The sequence below is a fragment of the Colossoma macropomum genome, unplaced genomic scaffold, assembly GCF_904425465.1.
Source record: "Colossoma macropomum unplaced genomic scaffold, Colossoma_macropomum, whole genome shotgun sequence".
NCBI lineage: Eukaryota > Metazoa > Chordata > Actinopteri > Characiformes > Serrasalmidae > Colossoma > Colossoma macropomum.
This window is the reverse complement of record NW_023494791.1, coordinates 33,763,718-33,774,423: the sequence shown is the minus strand read 5'-3', so window position 1 is coordinate 33,774,423 and position 10,706 is coordinate 33,763,718. Positions and strand designations below refer to the sequence as shown.

At 39.1% G+C, this 10,706-nt stretch overlaps 1 protein-coding gene across 2 annotated transcripts; it reads right to left on the bottom strand.

The window, feature by feature from the left end:
- Nucleotides 1-1,318: 1,318 nt before the first annotated feature.
- Nucleotides 1,319-7,962, bottom strand: hand2 (heart and neural crest derivatives expressed 2). Of its 2 annotated transcripts, XR_005007447.1 has the most exons (3): nucleotides 6,894-7,962; nucleotides 5,486-5,780; nucleotides 1,319-1,724 (listed from the first exon to the last, which is right to left on the bottom strand). XR_005007447.1 is itself a non-coding variant. In XM_036574897.1 (2 exons), exons 1-2 carry the CDS (start codon nucleotides 7,395-7,397, stop codon nucleotides 5,682-5,684), a joined length of 603 nt encoding a protein of 200 aa, XP_036430790.1. In that variant the 5' UTR covers nucleotides 7,398-7,962; the 3' UTR covers nucleotides 5,098-5,681. The 2 variants fall into 2 exon arrangements, 1 of the variants encoding a protein (XP_036430790.1); XM_036574897.1 differs by lacking the exon at nucleotides 1,319-1,724 and having other exon boundaries at nucleotides 5,098-5,780.
- Nucleotides 7,963-10,706: the final 2,744 nt, after the last annotated feature.

The window sequence follows — 10,706 nt, the reverse complement described above, 5'->3', positions numbered from 1 at the left end:
GTGAGCAATCATAATACTCAACTACTGTCTCAGTAAAAACATGTTTACCTCCGCCCTGGCCTTCCCTCTTGTTCACTTCGAGTTTTGAGTTTGTTGAATAAATGAAGTATTACAAGAATATATTATGATAAATTATTACGTAAAAACTAATATAATTGTTAAACAGGGAAAAAGGTTAAAGAGGGAAAAGTTTATACTTCTATAATTTTGGAAATAGAAAGCAATGCAATAAGTGTCTGCTCTCAGTACCTCATAAGGAAGCAGAAATGAGGCTATTTTAAATTATAAACATTATCACCTAAGTTTGTAAAGTTTTCTTTGTGTCTAAATTAGATTATTAGTGTTGTTTGTTCTGTTTCAAAATTGTATTTTATTTTGCTACCATAAATATAAGTTTGTTTTATACATTTTAAGTTAAACTTAAAATAAGTTATAGTGCTTGTTTTGTTGTGTAGTGGTTGTTAACTATTAGTATAGTCAAATATCAAATATGAACGTCATTTACAAACGCACAATAACGTGCATTTGACTGTCCAGTTTTAAGGATCAGAAACAGCGACCACCTTCGTTCTCACTGAGTGAAACCTGTTTGACATTGGCGTTGAGATTTAGCCCCTTATTGAGTCATTATTTGCTTAAAATTATTCGAAGTAGGCCTAATATCGCCCCCCCCCTCCCTCCTCCCGCACAAACGTTATTAACCATAATGACTTAGGCTTACTGGTAACTGCAGTATAAATTTCAGCCGCTGTGTTAGACACGCAGATAAGCACTAAGCGATGCAGTACAAGCTACAAGATATCAAATCCACACGAGCACCATGAGCAACAAGAAATGCACACATTAAATCGGCATTGTTTTAATATTATTAATGCATTTCTCACATTCGCTGTAATTAGTAATAAGATATGCTGGCTAATTATCAGTCCTCCTGGTTTCATATCACCATTCCCAACTGGTAAGCTACATTGTTGAAGCTCCGCCGGTCACTTTGGGCACACAGACTTCATCTGTTCTGCACATGTTAAGAAATAATCTGAGGTTGAAAGTTAAGATGCCTCTATCTATATGTGAGTCCTAAAAACTGAGCTCATGGAGGTCAGTTCAAACAACTGGTGGTGAACAGGTGTGTTGGTTTCGTGAAGGGGACTGTGCTGTAGAAATAATAATAATAATAATAATACTAGTAATTGATGTAATTCGCACAATGTGATAATGACTATCATTTCATAATACACACACACACATATATATATATATATATATATATATATATATATATATATATATATATATATATATACACTCCATGCCTGCCGCCTGCCATAGTGCCATAGCACACCACTGTTTCCCAGCCCTGCTCTGCTCATGTACACTTCGCACTTCAGTTGCGGTGTTCTTTCTTCCACCCACTTCAGCATGTGAAGGACTCATTACTGAATTCATGAGTTCAGCTACAACACGAGAGCACTAATATATTTAGGGCTGAGAAACACTGCATTATATACTTCATACCATACTTCATTGTGGAACCCTCACATTCATTGTGATTATACAGAGTTTTTCAGACACATATTTCCTCATCACATTGATCCAGGCCTTCTAAAGCCCTTCCATTCACTTCTATGGTGTAGGCATGCAGCATGATGACGTCCAATTTATGCGCAGGATGGCTCCCTACCGTCTGATGTGACGTCAGCATGTCTGCAAAACTTCTCTGCAGACTGAAGGAAAGAAAAAAAAAGAGAGAGAGAAGAAATCCAAAAGTGGAGGAGGGACTTATGAACTAATCGTTTACAGATGTCTGTAATACCAGGAAAGAGATCTTATTTGGTCCACATGCTTTAAAATCTATCAGGACTCAGTAAGTGCGAGAGAGCTTTAACATGGAGTTTAACACAATTGCACAGAAAAGGCAGCCAAACTGCTCGAGCTGGTTATTGACTGGTAAATTATGCATTATGTAATTGAAGCAAATAACACGGGGTTATTTATGTATTAGTTGTTTAAACGATGGAAATTTAACTCTCATTTAAGAGACGAATTAAAACATTTACTGTTTAAAAACAGTAAGCTTCTTTTTCTGGGTTCCCAGTGTAGTTAAGATGCTAATAATATGGGTTTATGCTTGTGTATTTAGAGTTTTATTTAGCTAAGGTAAAAGAAATGATGTTGCTGACTTTTTCTAAGCTAATGTTAATAGTCATTTTTACAGTGTAGGCTAGTAATTTTTGACGTTCTTATTTTTACTCATAGCAGCTGTAGTAGTTTGATGAAGCAGCCTAGTGTGGGAATAAAGTGACTTTCATGCCCTCAGCACTGAGTCCCAGTTTTCCCCTAAAGAAACATCGCAGTGTTAAGATCATCTTACTCAGAGGGAGCGCTCAGTGTGATCTTATGGCCGCGGTACATATAGGAAACTCGCTTCTCATTTATTTATGTGGGGACTTTGCCCATGCTGGAGAGCAGCAAGTCCACAAACTCCCCTGCGATACTTAAGGACCCTTCCTGAGCGTTTGTACTTGATTATTTCCAATTCTGAAGCCCTTGAAAGTTTGAGAGACCTATCTAACTCATTATTACTTTGGTGACTTCTAAACTGCGCACATTTTAGTGGGCTCGAATATAGAGGCGACTGTAATTAATTTGGGACAATTTATGTAATTGCATCGCCATTTTTTCAGACATCTCTTCCACATAAATCCCCTCAGCCTTGATGAACCATCACAGGTTATACGCAGGATATTTACTTTTCACTTTTGATAGTGCAAGTACACACGTCTTCAAGGGTTCTTTAGTAAACACAGTGGTTCTACATTTAACCATGAACACATTTGCATGTTTAAATGGTTCTTTGCATGGTGAAAAGGATCTTCAGATTGATGGAGAATGTGTTGTATATGGTTCCATATAGAATCTTTTTGAAAATGGTTCTATGTAGCACCAAAAAGAGCTCTGTTGTTGTAACGGATCCAAGCTTGTAGCAATAGAAAAAACCCATTTGGTGCTATATAGAACCATTTTGTAAAAGAACCACTGTCTTTACTTAAGAACCCTTAAGTAATGTGTAAAGTGAATAACCCTCTTTTTTAAGAGTGTACTTTAATAATTTAACTCTAGTGTTTACAAGGGCGATGTTCTACTTATTTCTGCTTTTCCCTTCGTGAAGGGTTGGTGTACTTTCTCCAGCACTGTGTTTGCAGGGCCTTATGAAAGACGGGCCTATGTGTGCACTCCGCCATTAGGACTGAACTACACTGACAGCAGCAGGTCACCATCAGGTCAGACAATTATCTGTATCTTTAATCAAGAACGAACAGACGCTTTAATTTTATCTCGGACGCCATCTTGACAGAGACAACAAATTATCTCTGACTATAATGATCAGCGCGCGCTCAGAGTCTCGCAGAAGCAGGCCGTACAGTACAACGAGGGAAGATCTAATGCGATCGGATGAGCTTTAAATCGTCTTCTTCTCTGCACTGCTGTGCTTGACTGTCAGGGTCTGATTGCATGCCTTCACATGAATAATCTCTCCGGCCTTCGTGGCTGAGCGAAGAAGCGCCATGAGTCCCTGTATAGGTCATACATTAAAAATCAAAAGAAATTTGCAGCCTAAAAATTCTACCAATGATTCAAAGCAGTGCTGTGACAACATTATGAGGAGCTCGCGAAAGGAGAAGAGGATTTGAATAATTGAATTACATTCCCTCGTTTAGGGGCCTTTTACGCTCTCATCGCGCGTGAAATTGAAATTTCAGCGTTATTTGGCGAGATTGGCTTTAAATAAACGCAACCACAAATCAACGTGTTACCGAATAAATGTTTATTAATGGACTAAATCACGTCTTATTTTTGATAAACGCAATTTTTTAGTTCGTCCGGATATATCCATAGCCAAACCTTTGCACCTTTACTGTCTTATTGCCTTATCGCCTTATACTCTTATTCCCGAGACTGCAGCCCCCAATGGGAGGTTTCAGCAGCGGCTTTGATCGGCACATTATCAATCACTTGCACATCCGATAGCTACTCGGCCACAGTCTACCCCACACTGACCCTCCTTAGGATTCTGCTCTTAATGTCAATCGTGCATTTTTTTTCTTAGGCTCCACTGTGTCTGCTCCTTCAGTGATGTGATTTGGGTGAGAAAAGTGGACTGGAGAGCAATGCACCACTGGAATTTCACTCCTAGGGATTTTGTTTTGCCACCTTTCTGCACGTGACCGCATAACTGCTTATGCTAAACTTAATTCTTTAGCTGTGCATAAACTTAAGAGATTGACAGTGAATTTTTAGAATCAGTTTGTATTTCGCATTTCAACGCGATGTAATTTCAAAACACTGTGGTATGTTAAAAAAAGAAAGAAAAAAGAAAAAAATCTATTTTTCATCACTAACTATAGATGCAATTGATAAGGCTTATTATGGGCCGAAATTGTGGCTGTTACACACCCGAACAAGTACAAGTACACTTGAAAAGTATTGTAACTGCGGTAGTTTATGCATTCATGTATGTGTTTATTGTGAATGCACAAAATGCAGAAGCTTAATCTAGTCTTATTTAATGAGATACTGTATTTGCATTGTTTGTGTGTGTGCGTGTGTGTGTACATGTGTTGTATTCTGGGTAATTGTGTATGTAGCGAGGGTTGGGGGGGGGTCATTCACCGCTAAGAGATCTTCAGCTTATTCTACCATCGATGATGCATAAATATGACCTTCTACGATTAAGGACATTGTTCTTTCTTGTGTAGTATATTCACTATTCATAAATCATCTTGCTGTGTAACAAACTCACATTAGCTGACACTGATAGCAGCAGTTTTTTATCTAATATAAACACTCGGTGAAGGGCATGGCTCCAAACTAATGTGAGTAGAGTTCAACAGTTTTTTTAATGGCCACTCTTAGTTCACATTCGCGTTCTTCTAAACGCGCAATAACCGCAACTGAATATCTTTCTTTCTGAATCCACAGTTCTTTTTTTGCAGGAATCGTAACGCCATCGTTTATTTGCCTACAGGCAGCGTATCTTTATTCTTCCTCTAAACGAATAAGTCACTGAGTATTTATCAATGCAACAAGAAGATTAAGCTCGTTAAAACACAGTGGTTTATTGAATTAATTACATTGTTTACATCTCCAATATTATTAAGTTTCTCGTGTCTGGACGGAAGTGCACTTGATTCTACACGACCACAAACATCACAATGTATTTTACACTTCATGACAATTTTTTTTTTCAAATAAGTTTTTTTTAAACTGTATCATAACTTCGACCCCCTTTATATTTAAATACAGCAAGAGAGAGAGAGAAAGAGAGAGAGAGAGAGAGAGACCTACACTTCACGTACACCTTAGTGGCACACATCTCGGATTTGTTTCAGAGTGGGACATGGAAAACAAAAATAAAAAAATAATAATAAAATAAAACATTCAGCACATACTAGACAACAACAACAGCAACAGCAGAGTCCCTTACCAAGAGGGCATCCTCCTCTTAAAGCTCTGCAATGGGCTTTTTCTCTTCAGGGATCCACTGTCCGGAGCGCGAAATTGCACATAAATATTCCATTAAATAAAGTTATAGTGTAAAAAATCAGAGGGACAGGAAGGCCTGCATTTCAAGGTCTTTTCGTAAAGGGTTTTTTGTGTGTTCTTTTTTTGTGTTCGTTTTCTCATTGTTTCAGTTCCAAAGCCCAGACGTGTTGAGGCCAACCAGTTCTTCCTTTAGGCTTCTTTTCGTTGCTGCTCCCTGAACTTTTCAAAACTTCATTCTGTTTGCAAATGCAAGAAAAGCAATCAGTTGCAGAGACAGAAAGAAATAAAAAAAAGAAATAAAAGAAACACAGTTTGTAGATGCCTCTACATTGTTTGTTTAATTTTTCTTTTTTTTTGCCGCGTTCAAGAACATTTTTGACCTTTTGACTTTTCTTCTATTGGCAAGATCTGCAACATGACAAACTTTGGGCATACTGTTAGATAGTACATAAAAGTGTTTATAAGCAGGAAACTGTTTAAAACTACAAAACATTCCTGATCTGAACCCTGGAAGATAAAAGCGATTTTTTGACGATTCGAAAACATCCGTGAACAAAATGAAGCCTGCAGGATATTCTTCACTATCGTGATAGTGAAAGAAGAAAGCAGAAAGAGTGTGTGTGTGTATATATATATATATATATATATATATATATATATATATATATATATATATATATATATATATATATGTATATTCTGCCTATACTGATTTGACTTTTGGAGCTCATTCTTGTTGATGCCGCGCACTGTTGTATTAATCTGTAAGAGCTGTCTTAAAAATATGAGGCCATCTCTCATCTCTTCAGTTTATACATAAAGTATACCAAATTAAGATTGTATGAACTCTTTATACAAAAATTCCTGACACGAAATTCCTAAAAGGTATAGACAAACATGCATTTCTGATTTTCGAGTTCCTCTACAGCGCTGCTTCAATCGCAGAGGGCCTGCAGCAAATACTTTTTCAGCCTTGTAAGACTATACTCGTACAAATGTGTAACCACACCAAATACAGTAACTGTACTGCTTTATGGAAATTGCTAAAACACACGTATCATTTACTTGTTTAATGAAATCCTTTTGACAGATTATGCATAAAATCTACGCCCGATACACATCGCTCTAATATTTTACTTGGGCCTGCATCTTGTGCCCGCCGTATACTTTCACGTTCAAGAAACCAGTAATAGTAATTTAAAAAATCATGCTACATGTTTCTCACTTTAGCCCATCACTTCAAATCATGATGCTCTAGCGGATACCTTTGCTCAGATTCTACACGACCAAATGCACTGTGCCCTCACTGCTTTATGGCTCACTGCATGGATAAAGAAAAGCACACGTACCATTTCTTTCTTCCTCCTCTCCTCTTTGGCCTCTGCCTTCTTGAACTCCGCCTTGAAGGCCTCGGCTTCGCCGTGCTGTTCGTCCCTGTCCAGGATGTCGGTGAGGTAGGCGATGTAGCTGGTGGCCAGGCGCAGCGTCTTGATCTTGGACAACTTGGTGTCTGCGGGCACGTTGGGGATGCACTCCCTGAGCTCGGCGAAGGCGCTGTTGATGCTTTGAGTCCTGCGCCTCTCCTTGCGGTTGGCTGTGGGCCTACGCGGTTTGCCCGCCCGTGGCGCCGACCCTGGAACCCCGCCGCCGTAGTGCTCGAGCCCCGGCGGCCCGGCTGCGTACTCGGGGCTGTAGGAAGGAGCCACGGCGTAGTCCGGTGGGGACATCTCCGGGTGGCCGATGAGCCAGCCGTGGAAATAAGGGCTCTCTTCATGACAGCGGGTGGCCGGAGCGAAGGAATAGCCGTCATGGTGCATGACAGGATGATGAGGAAAACCTCCAACCAGACTCATCGCGACGGAGAGGAAAGATGGCACACAAGAAAAAAAAAAAAAAACACAGGAACGTGCTGCTTTTCTCTTTTTCTTTCTCTCAATCAGTGCGTGTTGGGGGTTCTTACGAGCCTCCCATGGAAAGGAAGCCGTGCAGAACTTCTCGAGTTGGTCAAAGCGCCCAACACCGTCTTATTTGTCCATCACAAAACTACCACTGCTATTCAAGGACACATGTTTGAAACAGAAAAAAACCCAGAACGGACCCTCTAAAAAGTTCCCAACACTGGAAAGCAACTACTTACACGCATAGGCTCCATTGTCCATATCCATCATGAAAACGCTCCGTTAGTGATCACTGCAGGCTGGACCTCTGCGATGGAAACGTTGACAGTTCTTTTTTGTTTGGCTTTCAAATCCGTGGTGAAGTTTGTTCTGTGTGAAGCAAGCAAAAAATAAGGATCCTATCTCAGTGATCGTGCATGTAAACATGCAGTCTGGGTTTTTTTTACAGCACCACCTCAATTTCTTCTTCTGCTCTCGCTCTCGGTCTTGCCGCTTCATCTTGGAGCTGCCTGAGTTCATATATGTGCTCGAATCGTTTCTCGGCCAATCCCGTTTTGGAGGATGAGGGGTCATACATGTCTCGGCCAATCCACTCAAAGCGGAGGAGGGGCGGTGTGTGACTCAGCCAATCGAGTGCTTGGGGAGGAGGGGCGCCAAACCCCTGAACTACACGAGCATTCTTAAACTTTGGCAACTTTTTTATTGAAATCGTTAGCATTCTGTAATATATATCACATTATATGAAAACTGTAGCGGTTATCATGTAGATTGAGGCTCCTTTTTTGTTCAAAGTGTGTTTGTCGTACGTGCAATTTAAACCGTTTGCACAGTGCGTTAATAGGCTGGTGATAATTAGGGCTGGGAAACTAACATTTTGAAACCTTTGTTGCTTACATTACTAATAAACCCATTTCTCCCAGACTGATGCTTCCTAATTCCTAATTCGTATTTGCTGCATGTGAGTCTGAGTAGATACTAATAATTTTCAGTAGCCGCGTCATGATAGACATCAAGAATCATCTTGTCTTCTTTGACAGCTCGTTATAGTTTAGAGTAGATTCCTAAACCGTTAGTTACCCGTGGCTTAATAATGTCTAGATAAGAACTAAATCTTAAATTTTTCCTGGGCAGATACTAGTTTATATATGTAAATCAGGCCTTTTTGGAAACGTATCATCAATGTTATATGGTGAGTCGCGTGTGTTGAATACGAACTAATGTATTATTATTAATTTATTGTTATTCTTTAAAGACATAGAATGAAATTCGAAACTGTTAGAAAAGTTTATCTGCTTGTTGATGTAGGTATATGTCTCTACATTGTGTTTTAGATATAGACTAAATATTACAAACCTCAGTCGGTATTTATCGTTTGTATAGATTCTAGATACTGGTGAGTGTTTTATTAACTCACTTATTTGTTTATTTTTATTTTTAGTGTGAAAAGCTTTCTGCTACAGACCTTTATCCTTTATAACTGTTTTCCAACCGAGCAAACGTACACACTGACGGAGAGTTGGGTGTGTGTATGTGTGTGTTCTTTGCAAGACATTGGAATATTCTTCACTTATGAAGGAATAAGATAATTCAACACATCCACACACTCATAACTCGGGCATAAAAATTTAAATAGAATAAAACAAACATAAAAAATCAAATTAAATCCTTTATAAATCACATTTTGTCAAACTGACTTATTTAAACGAGATGGAGAAAAAACACAGCTGAGCCGCGTTTATATTTCTTAATCAAGATGCGTGTTAAACTCACTGGCGCTTCATGTTATTTATCAGGTTAAAATCCACACTGGAGATTTTGCTGTAGCCACAACAACAAGAGCAGCAACACAATATTGATAATAATAATAATAATATAATAATAATAATAAGCAAAAATGTGGCAGTTCTAGCTCTGGTTCTAATAGTTCACCATTAGTGCAAATGTAATGATCAGAAATACAAAGTAATAAACTGTTAAAGAAATATCTGTCTTTTTTCCCCCTCAAACTAAATATGCAGCAATAATCCATCTGAGGGCGCCGCGCGGAGCACTTTACAGTGTGTTTAGTAGTGTAATGAGTGTGTTAGAGCTGTTTTACTAGATTAATGCGGATTACTATGACTGTTTATATTCAGGTATGTTCACGTTTGGACCTACAAACACCGTTTTATTTTTAAATTTGTGTTTTAATACTTAATTTTCCAAATGCATTCATGCTATCATTGTCTATTCACTCCTTCTCTTTCTCTGAAAAAAGTTGCGCGCGCGCTCACGACACAGTTCACATATATAAGGCAATGCTATAGAGCTATAGAGCTGTAGAAGAGAGGAGACTGCAGGTAGAGGCCCGATGCTCCTTTTCCTCTGTGTGTGTGTGTGTGTGTTTATCGCGCGCTCTTTGGGAGGATTTTGAAGCTGACACGTGAGTTATTTTATTTGGATAATATGCTGTCTCTTTCTCTCCAGAGCCCACACACTACATGTATGTTAAACAATGCGGTGTGAACGCGAGCGCTCGCGCCCGTGTGTGTGTGAAGAGAACGAGAGGGAGTGAGAGAGTGAGTGTGTGTACAAAAATTCACAAATTTCCCACTGCAAGGCCCGTGATTTATTCGTGTTTAAGTGTTGTGCGCGCGCGCGCGTGTGTGCGCGCCCAAGTGTAATTTATCTGTCTGATTGGAGGTTCTTGAGTAATTGAAACACACCGAGTCTCCAGTTAATGACCCATAATCATGCGGCAGGTCAGTTGGTCAGACTCCTGCCCCCTCCCTCCGCTTCCATCTCCTTTCACACTGAATTTAGCACAAATAAATCAGGTTATGCAGAGACAAATATTTAAGCATGACACAAGTGTTTAATAAACGTGATATGAATCAAAGCAGTGTCCTGTGAACTGGTCTTATGAGAGGGAGGTGAGGAGCACACGTACTCAGTAGTGTTATTCAACCAAAAAAAGGATCAATAATATTGTAATAACGAATGAAGAGTGTGGCCTTAGGCAGTTTGTCCTGATAGGCTGCCTCTGTGTCCCACAACAAGGCTTACTGATGAACTTCTGTGCTGATGCATTTAGTACTGAAAATGGAGAGAGTTATTCTTAATTTATTCATTTTAAGTTCAATTTAAGTTCAATTTCTAGTCAATGCAGTCTGTGTTAAACTATTAAAAAAAACGATACATGTAGATTAAAGTTGTACATTATTGGACAGATCAAAGTTGATTTTTAGTTAATGCCCCTAAAGGAGTTAAAGCATCATATCTAGC

What these genes read in the sequence shown, in the direction of transcription:
- hand2 (XM_036574897.1), bottom strand. Translation starts at nt 7,397, where the DNA reads ATGAGTCTGGTTGGAGGTTTTCCTCATCATCCTGTCATGCACCATGAC. An exon ending in AGAGGAGGAAGAAAGAAATG is followed by an intron (nt 5,781 to 6,893) that starts GTACGTGTGCTT and finishes ATTTGCAAACAG; the next exon opens with AATGAAGTTTTGAAAAGTTC.